This window comes from Sorex araneus, chromosome 11, assembly GCF_027595985.1.
Source record: "Sorex araneus isolate mSorAra2 chromosome 11, mSorAra2.pri, whole genome shotgun sequence".
Taxonomy (NCBI): Eukaryota; Metazoa; Chordata; class Mammalia; order Eulipotyphla; family Soricidae; genus Sorex; species Sorex araneus.
Genome location: NC_073312.1, coordinates 7,294,277 through 7,314,574, shown reverse-complemented (window position 1 = coordinate 7,314,574; position 20,298 = coordinate 7,294,277). Strand labels below are relative to the sequence as shown.

Sequence of the window (20,298 nt, the reverse complement as noted above, 5' to 3'; positions counted from 1 at the left end):
GCCCCAAATGGAGTCCTGGGGCTAAACTGCCACGCACCCCCGGACTGGCTGCTATTGCATCTCCTTCAGCTGTGGACCTTTGAGGCCATCCTCTCCCTCCCCCCACCCCGCCCCCAGAAAATGAGGTGTTCTGCCAGAGATCCTTCACTTAACCTAAGCCTGAAGTACCCCTTTTCACTGATTTTCTTTATTGGCTTTACAAATCTTCCCAAGACACAGAAAGATCTCTCTTCTATGCGGGATCCAGAGAAGCACAGTAGGGGGATAACAAATACCCCAAGGCAACAGCAGCGGAGAATTGGTCTTCAGTAGGAAGCTTAGCACAGAGAGGAAGGGGATGGGGGGGGGGGACAATGGTGGGGGGAAGTGGACGCTCTGGTGGAGGCTCTGGTGTTGGGATGTGCTGTGCATGAGACCCCATCATGAACAGTTTATAAACTAGGTGCCTGCAATAAAAATAAATAGATGGGGGGTGGCGAGAGAGAGTTCAGTGGGCAGGGCACTTTTCTTTTTTCTTTTTTTCTTTTTTGCTATTTGGGTCACACCCGGCAATGCGCAGGGCTTACTCCTGGCTCTGCACCCAGGAATTACTCCTGGCGGTGCTTGGGGGACCATATGGGACGCCGGAGATCAAACCTGGGTCAGCGGCGTGCCAGGCAAACGCCTACCCACTGTGCTATCACCCCAGTCCCCAGGGCACTTGTCTTGCATGCAGCCAAGTTCAAACTCTGGCACCCATCTATCCTCCCCCCAAGCTCCAACAGGGACTAAGCCCTGAGCACTGTCAGCTTTGCCGCCTTCCTCCTCAAAACAAAACCCCAATAAAATAAAAATAAACAAACACATCTTCACCCTTTTGTTTCCGTCTGGGGTTCCTTTCTCTTGGCTGGAGGTCTGCTGTGCAGGAATCATGTAGATAAAGGCAATTAGATCTTAACATTTACTCAGTCAGACTTTGGTTTTCGGACGTTGAGTAGTTACTCTGGCATTCACTGTCATCGCTCCTCCAAGGTTGGACAGTCCCACGATCTTTGGAAACTGTCCTCATGTGAACGGTACTCTGGACTCATCTCCCCTCTGGACAGATTGACACAGCTGCTATGGACCTGGACCACTTACTGCAAAAATGACTCTCAGGTGTATTCCCGTTGGTGGATTTCTAGGGTGTTTGCTCATCTTGAACCGGGATAAATTATGCCAAGCTGTTTTTGTACTCTCCCCAGCCAGTGATGAGAGTTCTTATTACCCTCAACCTGGACAGCTCTTGGCACCATCTGAATTTAGTCCTTTGCTTGCCTGGAGAGTGCTGTGCTGTGTACTTTGTACCTCTCTGCTGATTTATGAGCAACTTTTCCTGCAGGCAGTGGGATTTAGATTTTCTCCGTACTTGATATTGTTGTTCATGTCTTTTGTTTGCTTTGATCTCATTGAATTACAGGATGTTTTAAAAGGAAATTCTGCTCTTCGTTCTCTGTTGGATAGAAGGCAGCAAGCAGCAGCTTCCCTGTACTTGACTTCTTTGTTATGTTTTTTTCATCCAAAATGTATATGCTCATTTTTTATTGATTGATTCATTCACTTTAATAGTCCTTTTAATTATTACAGAAGTAGTACATGTATACTATAGAAAGTTAGGAGATACGGAGAAGCAAAATTGCCATTATTTTTATTTGGAGGGGGGTCGTTTGGATGATATCTAGCATGCTTAGAGCTTTCTCCTGGCCCTGTGTTCAGGGATCACTCCCAGCGCTGTGTTTGGGGAACCATGTGGTGTAGGGTGTAGGGGATCAATCTGGGGTTGGCTCCATCCAAGGCAAGACCCTTAACTCCCCTTACTATTTCTCCACCCCACACCCCAAGATGTAAAATGTTTAGTCTCTATTGTGTTTTGTTTTTGTTTGGGAGCCATGCCCAGTGGTGCTTAGGGCTTACTCCTGGCTCTGTGCTCAAGGATCATTCCTGGCGGGCTTGCGGGATTATGGGATACTAGGGGCAAATTCAGGTTGATCACATGTAAAGCAAGCACTGAACCCTCTGTGCTATCTCTCCAGGCCCCAAAAAGGTTTTTTTTAAAAACATTATGCTAGTGCTTTCCGGAGGTGACTAGCACTAACACCTTAGGACGTGTTTCGCTGAGTTGAACAGCTGTCTCTGTACACCTTAATGCATCAAAATGCAGGTACCATCAACAACTTCCAACTTTCCACTGGAGTCCATTTTCACTTCAGGCAGATTTCCCCGTAGACTAGTTCTATAGTCGTATCCTTTAAAATTATGGTCAAACCAGTACCCGGGATAGATTGTTTATTTGGAGGAACCAGGTTTTCAAACTAAATGCAGCTGGTTTTATAACGTTTTCTGTTTAGTACTTTTTGTAGCTTCTCTTAAAGGCACATCTCTCAAGCTCAAGACTGTCTTCTAATAGTTCTTAGTTTTGGTCCATTTGGAATTTCTGGGTATGGTGGGAAATGTTGGTCTCATTCCCCTGACCCTGAAAGAGCCTCCAGTACGATATGGTTGGGAGGATGAGTAGAGAAAGGCTTCTAAAAATCTCAGGGCTTGGACGAATGGAGACGTTACTGATACCCCTTGAGAAATTTGACAATCAACGGGTGTGTAATGTACATTAGCAATTTAACTTACTTGGGGAGGATTTTGGGCCATACCTGGCTGTGCTTAGGACTTCCTTCTGATTCTGTGCCCAGGGATTATTCTTGGCCCTGCTCAGGGCACTGTATGTGGTCCAGGAATACAATCAGTGTTGGCTCCGTGGAAGGCAAGGACCTTCCCCCAAGTACTGGCTCTCTAGCCCTAGTAATTCAATTTTTCTGCTAAGTTTGTTTCTTATCTATTTTAATCTTACCACAATTTTGCTTTATATTTTGTGTATGCATTAAAAAAAAACTTCTTTTCTGGGAAGCAGATCTCAATTATATTTGTAACCATCTCTCATATACAAATGTTTATTTACAACATTCATTATGTGTGATTTTCTCTCCTTCCTATACGGGTTTTAAGTTGTAATTTTGTTTTTCTTGTTTCATTTGGGAGTTCTATTAAGTCTCCGGTTTACTGCCCGCAGTTAACAAAGTCACAGCTTAATCTATATTTCTTTCTTTTAGGTAACGTAAAGACATGAAACGTTTTAGTTCTGAGTTAGCTTCTTTGTTAGAATGGTCATCCCGTTGGTGTCATCATTCTAACTTGATTATTTCTTTCTCATCTCCAACAGAGTGGCCATCGCTGCTTAGTACCCCCAGGCGTGCCCACACCTTTGGTTGCTGTCCCCGGCTTCATCTCTGCCTTGCCACGGGTTCCCTGCCGCAAACATGTCCTTCTGTGTCCTGCTCAGTTATTCCTTTGTAGTCAGTGTTCTGCTGTTGGATTTTCCTAAGTTTCCCTTCTTTGACCTCACCTCGGAAGATAGCTTTACTAAATATGGAATTCTAATTTGGCAGCTCATACCTGTCTCAACTGTGAGGCTGTTATTTAGCTGTCTCCTAGCTCTGATGTTGTGGCGTGTTGGCAGTCTGGTTGTATATCCTACTGCTGCCCCATTGTAAGGATTCTGTCTTTCCTTTATGGGGTCTTTCAGCATCTTGGCTTTTCTTTTGTGTCATAAAGTTTTATTAATACGTGTCATTTACATCTCTTGTTTGTCCTGGGCTTTCTAAATCACATCCTTCAACATTTGGAGATATCCTCAGCCATCAGCCAGTGGCCTGCCTCTTCAGGATCTCTCTCTCTCTCTCTCTCTCTCTCTCTCTCTCTCTGTGTCCCCTTCCCTTCCTCCTTCCCCCCTCCCTCCCTCCCTTTATCTCGGTAGTGCTCAGGACTTACTCCTGACTCTTCATTCAAGGATCACTCCTGGTGAGCTTGGGGGACCGCATGGGGTACTGAACCTAACCCGAATCAGCTGCATGCAAAGCAAACGCCCTCCCTGCTGTACCATCTCTCTAGCCTCTTCACTATCTTTTATCTTCTCCTCTGATTAGGAACTCCAGCTCAATAGCATTTGACTTCTCACCATGTTATCCATGTCACTTAGCCTCTACTGCAAATTTCTGCCACCCACCATACACACACACACTCACACACACACACACACACACACACACATCGGAGTAAAAAATTATAGCACTGTCTTCCCGTTGTTCATCGATTTGCTTGAACGGGCACCAGTAACGTCTCCACTGTGAGACTTGTTACTGTTTTTGGCATATCGAATACGCCATGGGGAATTTGCCAGGCTCCGCCAGGTTACTCTCGGTAGCTTGCTGGGCTCTCTGAGAGGGGCGGAGGAATCGAATCTGGGTCGGCCACGTGCAAGGTAAATGCCCTACCCACTGTGCTATCACTCTGCCCACCCGATGTGTGTGTGTGTGTGTGTGTGTGTGTGTATAAACTTCTAATTTATGAGTCCTCTATTCGCCTTTGTTTCACATACTATTTAAGTCACCTATTGAAGTTTTAAGTTCATAACTCTATTTTTGATTTATTGAAATTCTATTTGCTATTTTAAAATGTTTTATTTTTATAATGCTTCCTCTCTGTCCTCCTTTTGATCTCCTTCAACATACTAAAATGCTCTAGAGGATGTGCCTTGCACTATTTTAAATTGCTGTGTGTCAGTTTTCTGTAGGTCTGCCCTGAAATCTTTTGAGTTTGAATGAACTGGGCTGGCCATGGTTCCCAGAACTTTATTGGGGGCACTATTTAGCTCTCTGGGTTGAAGCTGAATTCCTGCAGGGAGCTATTCTTCCAGGAGCTGGGGAACTGCTTATTCGTGACGGGGCACCCAAATTCAATCCCAGTGTTTTCAGGACAGCGGAAGGAGCACGAACTGGCAAGCAAAGCTCCACAAGAGTCATCTTGGCTATAGCATGTAGCATGCGACCCTTGTGTGGGACATCACACACAGCACAGAGCCAGAAGTGGGCAAGTGGCCTGGGGAGGGACAGGAATCTTTTCCCTTCCTCTTGGAATGCCTGCGGGACCTCAGACCCACGCAGGATCTTGTCACATACCAGAAACATTGTCTTTCCCCTCCTGTGCCTCACGTGGCATCAAGCCCTGCAGACATACTCCTGACTTAGGGCTGCCTCACGGGCTCCTGCTTTCCTTCCATTTGAGGGAAACCCTATTTCCACTCATTCATTCTCGGGCCATTATATCACAGCTTAACAGTGTCTCCTGCTGGGCAGGCACTTTTTCTAGAGGTGAGCATGGTAGCAGCAGTCACTGAGACTGAGGGGCTTCTCTTAACACCCCCAACCCCCTTATTAGCGGGTTTCTCAAATGCATATGTGGCTCTTCAAACCTTGCCATCAAAGTTACGAGGGGACTTTGGAGGTCAAAGGAACCATCAGTATCATTGTCTGAATCCTGCCAATGCTTTTGTAGGCTCCTCTCTGGTGCTGTGGGAAGGTCATGGTTCCCTCTCAAAAGCTCATTCTTCTATTTAAGTTTCCCTTCACTGTGGCCCAAACTCAAGAAGGGATGAGCCACTGTGTGGGATGGGCACGCGCCCCAGCTCGGCGGGTGATGCTAACAGCTTCCTCTCGTGGAGGAGCGCGTCTAGGATTCTTGGTAAGGTTTTCCATCAGGCGGTGTGGGGAGCATGGGGGAGTCACCGTGGCTGAGTCTTCTGCGGAGGCTTTGAAGTCCCCTGGTTGATGTCGCTGGTGTGTTTTTGGTGGGAGGAGATGCAGAAACTCTCCCCCTTCCCTCATGCCAGTTCCTTCCTTCCCACCCAGGCCTCCTTGGCATCTTTTAAGGCTTCTTGCCTGATTCCTTTCTTTTCTTCCCGGAGAAATCCTTTTGAAGATGCAAACTGGGCTTCTGTGAGAGCTTCACAGTCGACTTTCTTTCTGTTTACATTTCCTGCCTCTGACATTTGCTTTCAAGCTAATTATGAGCCAGTTGAGTTCCTCTCTCTTTCCCCCTTTGTTCGTTCTCAAACAAAACTGTGCAACTATTTCCATTCTGCAAGGAAAATCACAGCGGCTTTCGGGAGCAGCGTGCTTGCAAGGGGACGAAGGACGTGACCTTCTGGCACCTACTGTCTTTCCAGCCTGAGACTCTAATAGGGTCCCTTAGTGTGTTGGTGGCATGGATGTATGTGCCCAATCATTCCACGTGTGCTGGTCACTTCTCTTCCCAGCAGTGTGCTGCTGCTTAGGCTTCAGCCCATCCCAACAGCGCATGTCCTGGGGCTCCCAGAATATTCCCGTGGGGCTGGAGGCAATAGTGCAGAGACTAAGGCTCTTGCCTTGCACGTGGGTGATCCGGTTCCATCTCTGGCACCCCACCTAGTCCTCAAGGAGTGAGCCCAGAGCCTTGAGTAAGGCCCCCAAAACAAAGTATATCACCTAAAACACCCAGGCGGTGAGCAGGACTACTATCACTGTTGTGTGCTAATAAATCTGATCTTTTTTTTACCCTCTCTTTGAAATCATTCTAATTTCTTAAGGGTCGCAGCAACCTTTGGTGAGTTATGTGACCTGAGTGTCCGGGTCTCATCCATCCTGTGGGCCGGATGCCCGCGCTTCTGTGGGAATCCCCAACCAGGTGAAGTCAGGCGGCGCAGGACACGGTGGGCAGATGGGGGCGCTCTGGACCTGGTGTCCCGCTTCCCTGTTCCTCCTGGCCCCAGCCTGTCTCCTTTCTCCTCTAGACTCTCCACCCGGCCATCCTTCAGCCCCCCTAGAATCCTCTACTGTTTTACTTTCTCAGGGTACCCACCACCCTGGAGCTTGGTCCAGGTATGCAGGAGGGGCTATCTCAGGAAAACAGAGGGGGGGCTTCAGGAAGATTCTGGGAGCTTGTAGAAAGCTTGTAGAAAGAACCCGGTGTGTGTGCATGTGTTAGTGTGTGGCATGTGTATGTGTGTGGTGTATGTCTACGGTTTCAGTGGTTTTGGGGTCACACCTGGCAGTACTCAGACCTTACTCCTGGCTCTGTGCTCAGGAATCACTCCTAGCAGGGCACCAAGGACCCTGTGGGGTGCCGGGGATGCAGCCGGGGTCCCGCCCATACAGTGCTCATGCCTTCTCCGCTGTATTCTCTCCGATCCCCTCCTCTTCCTTCTGTGAACTTCGCCCTGGGCATCAGCTGTGTATCGCTACATGTGTTTATCGAGCATCTAGAGAGTTCCAGAGCACGGACACAGGCTCTTCCCTCTCAGACTTGGACTCCAGAAGGACAAGATGCTCCCGCAGAACTGAGTGGAGGGACCAGAGCCATAGTACAGTGGGGAGGGCGTTTGCCTTGCACGTGGGTGACTCAGGTTTGATTCCTGACATCCCATATGGTCCCTCGAGCACCACCAGGAGTAATTCCTGAGTGAAGAGCTGGGAGTAACCCCTGAGCATTGCTGGGTTTGACCAAAACAAGCCAAAAAATAAAAAGGAGTAAAGAAAGAAGAGAACTGAGCAGAGGCGGAGGGTTGGGGAAGGGCCCCTGCTGAGTGCGGGCCAAGCTCATCACCTCCTGGTGAGACCAAGAGGCTTCCGAGAGCGCGATGAAGTGATGCAAGGGCAGCTGAAGCTTGCAGAGTGAGGGGGAGTTAGTGAGGCAGAAAAGGGGTGCTCCCCCCTGTGTCTCTGGGCTCCCCCCATCTGCCCCAGCTTTAAGGTCCCTTGCAGTCGCTTCCTTTCCTGGGTTTGTTAGCTGTGACTGTGGAGCCCCTTTGTGGACACAGTAGCAGCAGCCGACACAGACCCCGCCTCAGTCAGGAGCCGCCTCTGCAGGCCCTTTTGCTCTGCTTCGGGGAGCAGCGGGGTTCTCAGGGAGAGCAGAGAGGAGGCGGGGCGGGGAGCTTGAATCTGGGGGTGGAGAGAGAGCACCAGGGGGCTAAGCTGGTCGCTTTGCAGGAGGCCAACCCCAGTTCAATTCCCGGCACCATATGGTTCCCCGAGTGTGGCTGGGTGCAGCCCCGAAGGACCGAGAGAGGCCTGGGTGATCCTGGTGCCTTGGTCCAGGCAGCAGCACGACCTTGAACCTAAGCATGGAGCGGTCAGTCAGGTTGGTCCTCGGGCCTCCTGACCACCACTTGGCAGATCCCCAAAAGAACCCAGCCCGTCACCGGCAGCCTCATGTGTACCACGCACGCTGTCCTGCGTCTCAGGGGCCATCACTGGTTTTCCCATCGCTCTGATGGACACTGTCACCCATCCCCATGACAGACATAAGCCTGAGTTGTAGGAGAGCAGCTGACCTCGGTCACACGAGAGGAGGGAGCAAAAGCAGGAGGTGTATCCAGGCCCATTCAGACCCTCCCAGCTGGGCTTAATTCCTCCCTCCACTCCCTCCACCAAAAGACTCCCCAGAGGCCTCAGGGAAGTGTCCAGAGACATTGATGGCCATGACTTCCAGGACCCAGAAACTCAGCCCCTACCGTTCCTTTCCCTCCTTCCTCTCCTTCACAGTAGCTGTCGTTCTGGGGAGCTTGCAGTCTAGATCCCACCTGGGACAAGAGTGCATCTTCCTGATCTCCAAAGAATGGTCAAGCAGAACCCCCCGCCTCACTGTGTTAGGATAACGCTGCAAACCCAGACTTCTGAAAGCTTGAGGGTGATGATAACCAATTCAAAGAAACACTGGGAGAGCCAGTGGTTAAGGACGTGGATGGAATAGTGTGGACTTATGGAAGCAGCAGGTAGGACTAGCTGGGAGAGTGGAACCAACCGAGCAAGCTGAAACATCAAGCAAAAGGGACCAGTAGCTCTACCTACACAAGTCTTGGTCAGGTGGGTTGGGGTTCGTCAACATACAGAGCGAAGGAGCAATAAAGAGTAACCCGGCCAGAGCCCTGAGCATGATCAGGGCAAAAGATGCCGGACCAGGCACAGACAGCCAGGGCTCTTCCTGTCCTCCAGTTAACCTTCCTGTTTGCTCCCGAGATGTTCCACTCTCGCCCTGGAATGGCCTTTGTCAGCTCCCGAGACCAGCTCGTCTCCCATCCGGAATGCTAGGGTGGGGGTCAACCTTTTTAGTTTCCCCTCCAGCTACTTTGAAAGCTTCCCAGGCTTTGCAAGTGGCATCCTTAGTAGTGGCTAGGGCCGACCACCTTTGTTCTCACCTCATTGAAGACCCACCTTTCATCCCACTGACTCACCAACCATGTTTTCAGCCTGTGTCTGGATGCAAAGCATGGGGATTATAAATACCACCCCCAGCCCCAGGCTTTGAACAATGGATTCAGCCCAGACACCATTCTCTCTGCGATTCTAAGACTCAGAAACCAAGGAATGGGACACAGGCAAGGTACCCATAGCAATACTTAAAAATAAATAAATAGGGGCTGGAGTGATAGCACAGCGGGTAGGGCGTTTGCCTTGCATGCGGCCGGCCTGGGTTTGAATCCTAGCATCCCATATGGTCCCCTGAGCACCGCCAGGGGTGGTTCCTGCGTGCACAGCCAGGAGTAATCCCTGTGCATCGCCAGGTGCGACCCAAAAAAAGCAATAAATAAATAAATAGATAAATAAATAAGACAGCTGCAAGAGCCATGTATTCTAAGAGAAAACGAGGCATTTGTCTTGCAGGCATTTCTGTCAAACCCCTACTCCCATGTTCTGCTGGTTGCATTTTAATAACCGCCAGTGCACCCCAAATCCTTCCTTCCCTCACCCCCTTCACATCTAAGCCATCCTGCTGTCTTTCCTCTGTAGGCACTTTCCTGCTTACAGAACTTAACCCTTCATGTTAAATGCATCGCTCAGCCTGGGTGGTCGCCTGTTCCTCCTGTCCGGAGCACAATAGCAGCCCCTTAAATCTCTGGAGGAGGAGAGCGGAGGAGTAAATGAAGCAGGAAAGGGTTTTCTATCTCGTGCCACCCTGGAGGGTCAGACTCTGGCGGGACGTGTGATTCCAGCGTGGCTCGAGAGCACCGTTTGTCTGCGTGGCCCCTGGCCCGGGGTGCAGGGTGGCAGGCCCCTTGTGCCGCGTCCCCGCTGCTCCCCACCGGCCAGAGTATCTGACATCTGCTGTCTTTCTCTGGTAGTTGCCTTCTCGGGCCTCGGCTTCACCACTTTCTACTTGGCTGGCAAACTGCACTGCTTCACCGAGAGCGGGCGGGGCAAGAGCTGGCGCCTCTGTGCCGCCATCCTGCCCCTGTACTGTGCCATGATGATCGCCCTGTCCCGCATGTGCGACTACAAGCACCACTGGCAAGGTGAGTCCCCTGGCAAGGTGAGTCCGTGCCCGCTCTCGGGCGCCCCCTGCAGGCAGAGGTGGGGGTGGGAGGTGCAGCGTGCAGGGGAGAAGGGTGCTCCCAGGCCCCCGGGGCGGTGGGGGTGGGGCAGAGCCAGAGCAGGGGGCAGCAGGGGCGGTTCTAAGACAGACTGACACGTTCCAGAGAGTTCTGGCCTCTTGCCTCCCGGGTGAGGACAGGTTTGAGGCACCCCCTCCCCCGCAGGGTGCCTGTGACTCTCACTGCGTGGCCGGCCCTCGGCTGCAGCCTGTGGGATCTCTTGCATCTCTGCTGCCTTGTGCAAGGGGCTGGGGGCTCCTTCTGCACGTCACATCCACCCCACCAGGGCCTTGGCGTCTCGTCACCACCCGAGCAGGCTCCAAGAAGCTGCTGCAAGGCTGGGGAGAGGCTTCCTTACAGGGGTGAGGCCTGAGTGTCTAGAGTCCAAGTCAGAAGCAGGGGTCGGGGGAGATAGTGTGGGGGGCACTCCTTAGCATCTCAGTTGCTGTCCTTTGTGTGTGTGTGTGCACGCGCGCGCGCGCGCACACACACACACACACACACACACACACACACACACGTCCCCAGCATGGCAGGGCACAGACCACACCCATCTTCGAGCCCTGCCTTCAACCCTACAGCTCAGTTGGTATGAATGGTGGGGGTGTCCCTCGCCCCAGCACTGCTCGGGAGACCTGAAAAGAAAGGCATTGTGGGAAGAAGCGAAGAGCAGGAGGCTCCTTGGGGGAAGGAAACCAGACCGTGCTGCACCTCTTTTATTTTTTATTTATTTTTAATTTTTAAAAAACTTTTTATTAAAATTTTTTTTGTTTTTATTGAATCAGTGTGATAGACCCTTACAAAGCTGTTCATGATTCGGTTCCAGTCATACAATGTTCCGACACCTTTCCCTCCACCAGTGGACATTTCCCAGCACCAGTGTCCCATCACCCCCCCACCCCCCAGCCTGCCACTATGGCAGGTGCGTTTCCTCTCTCTGTCTCTGTCTCTGTCTCTCGGTCTCTGTCTCTCTCTTTCTCTGCCTCTGTGTCTCTGCCTCTCTGTCTCTGTCTATCTGTCTCTGTTTCTCTGCCTCTGTATCTCTGCCTCTCTGTCTGCCTATCTGTCTCTCTCTCTCTCTCACCTCCTTTTGAGCATATTGGACAACAGCTTTGGACATTCACTCACACTGTCCCGGCCTGCCCCGATCGGCAGGGAGAAGAGATAGCAGCGGTGGCACAGACACGTGGCCTCCCAGAGCGTGGAGTTGAGGGCAGGTCCCCTCTCCCGGCCACTAGGAGCCAAGACAAGACTCGGGCTGGAGCAGCGGCCTGGGTTCTGCACCACGTACTCCAGGTGCCCACGAGTGCACCTGCTGCAGCTCCCGCACGTGGCACTGCCATCGCTCTGTTTTCACTGCCGGTGCCGCCTCGGCCAGCCTCTTCCTGGCCTCCCCCAGGTCCAGGGGCCCTCCCCCCACCCCCGCTTTCCTGCCTCTGCAGCCACGTGCTCGGGGGCACCCCCTTATCGCCCCTCTCCAGTGCCAGTGGCAGTGAGGACGCGGATGAGGCCAGAGTGAGGGGCGCCCCGGCTAAGGGGGCCATCTCCTCACCCTGTCCAGGAGCTCTGCATCCCCGCCATCCCCGCCCCCTCCCCTTTCTCGGGCCCCTTTTTGACTCCCTCTCTGTCGTCCTTCTGGGGCCATGCTCTGGGCGTCCTAACTCTCTGGAAACAACTGTGACCTGGGGGTTGGCATGTGGTCTGGGCAGGCTGGTCCTGAGCCTGCCCAAAGGGGGTCCATGAAGACCCCAGGGTGGGCCCTGAGTTACCTCGTCATCAGCGTCTCGGAGGAAGTTCTGGATGATACAAAATTGTACCCTAAAGAAGCAGCAGACCGGGGGTCACTGAGCCTGCCGCGCAGGGACACACCCCTACCCTGGGGACACCGTCCCCCAGAATCCCATTCCCCCTGGGGGTAGTTCTTGCCCTGGAGCTGGCATTTCTTTATGCAATTCCCCTCGTGTCTCACAGAGCCATCTCATCTGCCGTGGAAATAACGGATCCAATGGGCATTGTCCACGAAACCCTCCCACGTGTGCAAGTTGGTATGGTGGTTGCCGGGCGTTTGTTCCTTTTTTCCGTTTCTCTTGTTTCAAGGCAGCGGGACTGAGAAAGTTGTTCATCACAGAGCTTCAGGCATACGATGTTCCCGTGGCAGTCCCATAGCCGGTGTCCGTGTCCCTCCAGCCACGTCCCAGATCCCCTCCCAGCCCAGCCTGCCTCCTTGACGGGCACATTTGAAGGTTTCATTATTGTCATTTGAGTGTTGGATTATTTATGAGTTTGATTATTGTAATTTTGGGGGTCTTGCTCACAGTGCTGTTGGCTCTGTGGTTCAGATACAGACACACACCTCACCTCTCCCAGCACTGATGTGCCCCAGGCCCTTGATCCTAGCCCATTGCCTTATGTCCGCCTCTTCTAACCCTCTTCCCCTGATTTCTTTCCTTCTGTGTCGTATTTCTATAATCTACAGCCAAAGGTCATCCAGGCTTCCTCCCTTTGATACCATGCACCCCCTCGTCCTGTTACTCTACATATTACAGATTAGTGAGAGCACCCAGTTCTTGTCTTTCTTCTGACTTTTTTACCAGGATATCCTCCAGTTTCATCCGAATTGCAGTGAGTTTCGAGATCTTGTCTTTCCTTGCAACTGGACTTTATCCCATCACGTATATATTCTTGGTGTTTGTTTCTGAAGGATGCGCCGTGCTTCCCACGTCCGTCATGCTCCCACATCTGTCTGCTTCTCTCAGCCAGACAGATGTGGGTGGGGAGCACCATCTCTGTGGAAGCTAACAATCTCAGTTTTTCACCCAACCCCAGCCACTTTAAATTTGGAAAGTGATGAGGGGGTTCAGAAGTGAAAAGTTTTTTGTTTTGCTTTTTGTTTTTGTTTTTGTTTCTTTTGCTTTACTTTGGAAGGCAGGAATGGGGCGTTAGGAAGTAATCTCATCCGAAAAGTGGGAGACTCGAAACTGGCCGCTCCTCCATGTCCTCAGCCCCGACTGGTCCCAACTCATCACCCAGTTGAGGCTGGCAGACTGTGCCAGCATGAAGAATTACTGCTCTCGGCTTAGGGACATTGTAGCTGCAGAATGCAGCTGGTCCACCCAAGGCCCACTGGTAGCTGGACTTCAGAGCCCTCCTGCCCAGCTGGCATGAAAAGGGAACTTGGAGCAGCAGCAGGAGAATATTAACACTGCGATGGGCTGATGGACAAGGGAAGCAAGAAAATGGATATTCTGTGGATTCTAGGGCCATGCTTGAGGGTGACCAGACCCATCTTGGCAGGTGTCTGTGGCCCAAATGGAATACGCATCCGTTGGTGCAGGTCACTGTGCACTGGCAGGTATCTGTGGCCCAAATGGAATACGCATCCGTTGGTGCAGGTCACTGTGCATTGCATGCCTGTTCTGCTCTGCTTTCACATGTGCAGCTGGTAACTCAGCCAGGAGAGGAACAGAGAGGAACATAGAGCCTCCTCTTGCATCAGGCTCATGTAACTCACTTCCCCCCTCCTGAGGCCACCTGTCACAGTCTACACCAGCGGGTCTCAGCTGGTAGTCCTTCCAGAGGTCTAGCTGTGTCCAGAGACATCTGATTTACCCAGTTGGGGGAGGTGGAGGCATAGAGGGAGTGTACAGAGAGTACTTGCCACACGAGGAAGCATGTCTGCCCCGTGTCTGCTGCTGCAACTGAGACAGCTGCTGGACGTCGGACCTTGGGTCTCCTCCTTTCCTGCATCCCGTTAGGAAGTTGCAGTTCTCCAGCAATGCCTGATTCTATTTGTTCAGCATTCACTTAGTGAGGAGGATGTCAGGGTCTCCAACTTGGAAAGAGGGTACGTGGGAGAGCCTTGACATCTGTGTAGATGGGCGTGTAGGATGCCCTCCTGAGAGGCACACATGGCTGCTTCTCTTTGTGGACTGCCCAGTGGCTGTGGGTGAGCCCGTCGGTCATGGCATCCATCAGGAGGTTCATGTGGAACTCCACAAGCATCCACAAAAACCCAAGTTACTCACATTTAAGACGTAGTGAACAGCCTTCGCATGATGAGATTTTAATGATTCCATTTTGATCCAAGCAGCCGTGCCTCGTGTGGGAGGATATCGGATTATCTGATGACATTTGCATCCAATACACAGCCCAGAACCTCAGATGCCGTGCGTGTTTGTTATCGTGATTGTTTTCTTTATCCAGGCTCTTCTGATCATTTCTCCCTTCTAGCTCCACTACAGATATGCAAGTCTTGTTTTTAATTCAATTTACATTATAGGAGGAACGTGGAGGGCACATCCTTGGCAAGGAAGCGCAGGCAAGACATTGAGCAGAACTTCCCCAGATATAGAACCTTCCAGATGCATACTGACTCTGGGGAGCTGAGGCTCTCCTTGTCTTTGTGACATGCTGCTGGGCTTTAGCTTAACTAGACCCGGCAGTGCACCTTGGAGGATGTGGAGTGCAAAGCCCAGTGCGTCACAGAGACTTTTCTGATTAACTCTGACTTTTCCAAGCTTCAGACTTGTGGGGTTTTCGAGAAAAGCCAGATAGAGAAATGAGATGCAAACAAAGGGCGCATCCACGCCACCAACCTGCTCTACCTCTTCTCCCAGTCTTGGTCTTCATGGTTTCCGGTTAGTGGAAAGTTCCAGCTGCCAGTGGAAGGGGTGTGTTGTTTGTCCCGAGCTCCCTCCACCCTCTCAGATCTGTTTCTGGATACAGGTTTTCCTCGGGGAAATCTGGCCTTTGAACCAATACTAGCTTAATTATTGATCATCGTCAGATGATGCTTGATTGTAGGAAAGAGCATTTCTCTCTGACCATTAAGTAGAAAACTGGGTCTCAAGGGTGGAAACAGTCGCATGTCCCCCCACCCCCCGCCAGACTGAGACTGGGACAGCCACAGGCACCATCACTGAATCACTGTCATCCCGTTGCTCATCAATTTGCTCGAGCGGGCACCAGTAACGTCTCCATTATGAGACTTGTTACTGTTTTTAGCATATCGAATATGCCATGCCATGGGTAGCTTGCCAGGCTCTGCCGTATGGGCAAGATACTCTCGGTAGCTTGCTGGGCTCTCCCAGAGGGACAGAGGAATCGAACCAGGGTTGGCCACATGCAAGGCGAACACCCTACCCACTGTGCTATCGCTCCAGCCCACGGGCACTATATTTGACCAAAATGAAGTTTCTAGATATGTCCCTGCCTTCACTGTGTTTCCCCGACCAGGCTGTGAAGGGTCTTTACCTTTAGATACCAAGTCATCAGACTGTCCACCCAGCATGGTTCTGGGCCAGGAGGTGGGATGTGGGGGACACGGTACGGGACCATTCATGCTCCCCATGAGACTTCCGGCTTCTAAAAGGGCAGCTCTGGCTGGTCCCCTCCCTGTCTCTCTCCTCTCATTCCTCCCTCCACCTACACACACACACACACACACACACACACACACACACACACACACACATACACACACACACACGAGACACACCCAGCTGACCAGCCTCCTCTCCTGGCCTGCCAGAAGCAAGCTCTACATTTTCTAAATGAAGTAACTTGAAAAAGAACCGCTGGGACTCTATTATCATTTCCACCCAACGCCCAGCCGTGTAGGGAACAAAACCCACAGTGATTTTCCTCTGATTTTCTCAGTTCCAAATCAATGGGTCTCACCTCCTTTTCCCTCTCTAGTCCCTGCCCCGGGAGGCGGGGGCAGAACTTACATCTATAATCAGCTTCCAGCACAGCTCAGGGCCTTGGAACCTTAAGTTTGACGGGCTCTGAGTCCACTTAGCCCTGCCTTTGCCCTTTGGCTTTCTGAAGGGTTTCCAGCAGCCTTTGCTCACCCCTGCCTCCAGCCAGAGCCTGTGCGTGAACACACACTGCCTTTCCTTCTTCTGGTGAGTGCACGGCCCTTGGGCATTGCTTAGTTTCCAGGGAAGCAGGAACTTAACTTTCTCCTAATTCCTTTGACAGTCTGCTCCATTTTCCCCAGAGAATCCTTCCCCCATCTGCTACCTGTGATTTTTCTCTGGTTTCTCCTCATGGAGCCAAGTTCAAAGTATTTCCAGTGTCCACTTTCTTGCTTCCACTCTAACCCAACCCACCATGGGTTCATGGGTTGCCTTATTGCCAGATCCCAGCCCTCTCCTCCCTCCCTCTCTCCCCTCTCTCTCTATCTCTCCCTCCCTCCCTCCATCCCTCTCTCCTCTCTCTCTCTCTCTCTCTCTCTTCCTCCTCTGCCAGCTTGAGCCATTGAGTCCTGGAGTCTGCAGTGGCCTCCTTGCTCACGCCAGCGCTACCCCAGCCCTTGGGTTCTGTGGTTGCTCCCCACACACCCAGAACTCAGGGGCTCAGCAAGCTCTTCCCCATGCCTACAGTGCTCCTCTCCTGGGTGGGCTGGCTCCCTCCCCCCACACACACACTTCTGGCCTTGGTTCAAGAGTCACTTCCTGTGGGGCTGGAGCAATAGCACAGCAGGGAGGGCATTTGCCTTGCAAGAGGCTGATCTGGGTTCGGGTTCAGTTCCCAGCATCCCATATGGTCCCCCAAGCACTGCCAGGAGTAACTCCTGAGTGCAAAGCCAGGAGTAACCCCGGTGCATCGCAGGTGTGACCCAAAAAGAAAAAAAAAAGTCATTTCCTGTGAGGTGCCTTGCTTGTCATCATCACTCTGTCACCGTCCCACCCTGAGGCTCCCTGTCACTCTCCCCCTGCTCAATCACCACCATATGTTGATGATGAATTGCATATTGATGACTTATTCATGAAAACAAGACCCAGTGAACTTTCTTGGTGAAGAGTTTGATGGTAAATAGCGTAGGCATCACCTCAGGGTGTGCCGGGCCCTGGGATATTCTCTGTAGGCAAGTGGAAACTCTCTCTCTTGCTGGCCCATGTATGAGTGTCCGAGGGTTGCTGCTCCAATGGGCCGTCCACGGAGTGCTTAGGACAGTAGAACTTTCTTGTCTGATGATTTTGTCATGTCCGAGATCTAGTGCCTCGGGGCAGGACTTTGGGCGAGCCCTGGAGGGCACAGGGCACTCTTGGCTCTTCAGTTCCTTGACGTCCAGCTTAGAGTTCCAGTCTCAGCTTCCGTCTTCGCGAGGCTTCTTCCTGTGTTCCTTGACATCGTCTTCCCTCTGTGCGTCTGACCCTAAGCTCATGCCTCTCCTTCGAATAAGAGCGTCGCTTGGACCCGTGCCATCCGCCTGGCCTCATTCTCACTCAGTGATCTCTGTACAAACTTGATCTACAAATAAAGTCACACTCTGTGTAAACCAGGAGGTTTGAACTTCAATAGACCTTTCGGGGGTGGGGGGAGAGGGAGGGCACAAATTCATAGTAGTAGCTCAATAAAATTGTGTCGCTAAAGGATTAGTACTTTTGGCCCACTGGGGTTTCTTGCTGCCTGGTCTCCTCCCATTTCTCCAACATGCATTTTTAGTTCCCTAGGCATTTATCTGAAATGCGATGGAAGTTGACTCATTTTGGAGAGAGAACTCCACACCAGTCAGTGGCAACGTGAGGAGGAGCGGGGAAGAGTTAGCAGCTTCTGGTGGTCTCCTAAAGGAATGGGCTAGAGCACCAGTCAGAGAGGCTTTTCCGTAGACTCTGCATCTTCAGGCCACACTCGGCGGCTTGTTCTGGGCCTGATCTCCTGACGCTTACCACAGCTCCTCGAAGTGAATTTTGGGATCTGCCCTTGGGAATGAGGGGAACTCAGGCTCCGTGAGGCACTGATTTGCCCAGGTGTCAGCTGGGGCGCTTTCATGTGGGACCCCCACCCTGGAGGGCTCCTGAATGCAGGGGTGAGAGGGGGTGCCAGGACCTTGCCTGTATTGCTGGAGATTATCAAGCCACACTTGGCAAAGTTCAGGGGACCAAGTGGTGCTGAGGGAATGAAATGAGGGTCGGCCTCATCCGAGGCACGTACTTTAACCCAGGACTATCACTCGACCCCAGAAAGGAGCATGTTTGGGCCCAAAGCAGAGCTGGGATTTACTCTGTTCGCTTCCCCAGCCCTGTCCCCAGGGAAGTCTCTGCTGGAACTGGTTAGGGCTGGTAGAGAGCCAGCTGGAGTTCCTCTCCCGGCATTTAAAATCGATTTCCCAAATCAAGATCACCTACCTGGCTTGCAAAGCCAGCCCAGTAGTGAGGCGTTAGCTTGCCTTGCTCCCAGCCAACCCAGGTTCTATCCCTGGCACTGCAAAGGGCCCCCTGAGCATCGCTGGGAGTGATCGCTGAGCACAGAGCCAGGGGTCAGCCCTGAGCACCAATGATGGATGTGGCCCTCAAAAAAAATATAAAGAAAGGAGGATTTGCTCCAGGAAACCTCCAGGATGTAAGGAAAAAAGCACCAAAAATTCAAAATTAAATAAACAAACAAACAACAACAAAAACATTGAGTTATATCATCTCCTTTGAGCAGGGAAGTGAATTTGCAGGAACCTCCAAGACTGAGACCCTCGTCCACACCCCAGGGGTTTCCCTTCCCTTCAGTCACGGGAGCAGCTTGGTGCCCGCCCCCCACTGGCCGCCCTGGAGCGCCCCTAACCCTTGCCACGTTCTGCTCTTTCCTGCTAGATTCCTTCGTGGGCGGCGTCATCGGCCTCATCTTCGCCTACATCTGCTACCGGCAGCATTACCCGCCTCTGGCCAACACGGCCTGCCACAAGCCCTACGTCAGCCTGCGGGGACCCCCGGCCCTGAAGAAGGAGGAGCGGCCCGCGGCCGACAGCGCGCCCGGCCTGCCCCTGGAGGGCATCACCGAGGGCCCGGTGTGACGCGCGCGCGCCTGGACCCCGCGCCCCCGCGCGCCCACCCCGCCCCGGGCCTTCCCGCCCCTCCGCCGCCCTCTCCGTCCCGGGCTGGAGCCAGGAACCGCCTCCTCGGGAAGACTGTGGGGCTGGGGGCTGGGGTGGGCGAGGGAGGGGCGGGCGCTCCCCCTCCCCGGCCCCCCGCTCCCGCCGCCGCCCCCCATTGGGTTCTCGTGGTTGTGACGTGTAATAAAAATCCACCTGGAAGTCGTGGTGTGGGCCGTGAGGGGCCGTGCGCGCAGCGCAGCCTTTGGACCGTGCAGGGGTCACGGGGCGCTGCAGTAGCGGGCCAGGGGGCCACGGTGGTTCCAGGTGGCCAAGATTGGTCCAGGTCCCCGAGATAATCTTGGTGGCCAAGACTGGTCCAGGTGCCTAGATCCATCCAGGTGGCTGTGATCTTTCCAAGGGACCGCGATCGTGGCAGGTCGCCAAGGTGGGTCCCGGGAGCTTCTGAGCACTCAGTATCTCAGCTCTGGTCTGAGAAATGGAGCAGCAGCTGTCGGGTTTAGGGGGCTTGAGAAAGACTGGAATCAGAAGAGGGGCAGGAGGAATGCTGGCACGCGCTTCTGCAAGGGACAGCAGAAGTGGAGCCCCCGCCGCTCCCCCAAGCCAGTCTGGGGGCAGGTCCCAGTCCCAAGGCTGGGGGCGCTGGATCTTTCTCTGGGGGGTGGGCAAAGCTTAGGGAGCTTCCAGGCAAGCAATGCTGCTCCCCTCTAGGGCTGAGTGGGGGGCCCGGATTTACAGATTCTCCAAGCGGCTGTTTCTCTCTTATTGGAGCAGGAAGCCCTCAACTCCCGGGCTGAGTAGGACCCTTTGCCTGGTGGGAAAGTGTGTCTGTGTGTGTGGGGGGGCGGAATCTTGCAATGTTGGGACTAAGGGAATGACCCCCAGGGCTGAAGCGTGTGCTGGCCCTGGGCTCCAAGCGCCCCGGGTGCTTTCTGAGCATCCCCAGACTTTTGTCTGCAGAGCAGCCGGCTTCCTGGCTGCCGTGTTCTTTACAAGACAGCACATGTCCCCTCCGTCCCATTCTGATTCTGATCTGGGTTCCTGGGCCCGCTGCTTCGCGGGCTGCAGCTTTGATATCCAGAGGCGGCCGCTGTGCGCCCGGCGGAGGAGCCGGCTGCGGCTGGAGAGGCTCGGCAGCTCGTAGAGACGGTTGCTGAGCAACTGTGCGGAACCTTCGGGACGCCTGATGGGCCATCTCTGCGCCGCTCTGTTC

At 52.8% G+C, this 20,298-nt stretch overlaps 1 protein-coding gene across 2 annotated transcripts in view; it reads left to right on the top strand.

Annotated features, from left to right (window-relative positions):
- The window catches only part of PLPP4 (phospholipid phosphatase 4), a 100,045-nt gene extending 80,864 nt beyond the window's left edge, over nucleotides 1–19,181 (top strand). For both annotated transcript variants that reach the window (XM_055119627.1, XM_055119626.1), the window contains 2 exons: nucleotides 10,007–10,177; nucleotides 18,847–19,181. In XM_055119627.1, coding sequence (XP_054975602.1) covers nucleotides 10,007–10,177; nucleotides 18,847–19,046 — 371 coding nt within the window. In that variant the 3' untranslated portion in view covers nucleotides 19,047–19,181. The remainder of the gene's footprint in view (nucleotides 1–10,006; nucleotides 10,178–18,846) is intronic.
- The last annotated feature ends 1,117 nt before the right edge of the window (nucleotides 19,182–20,298 follow it).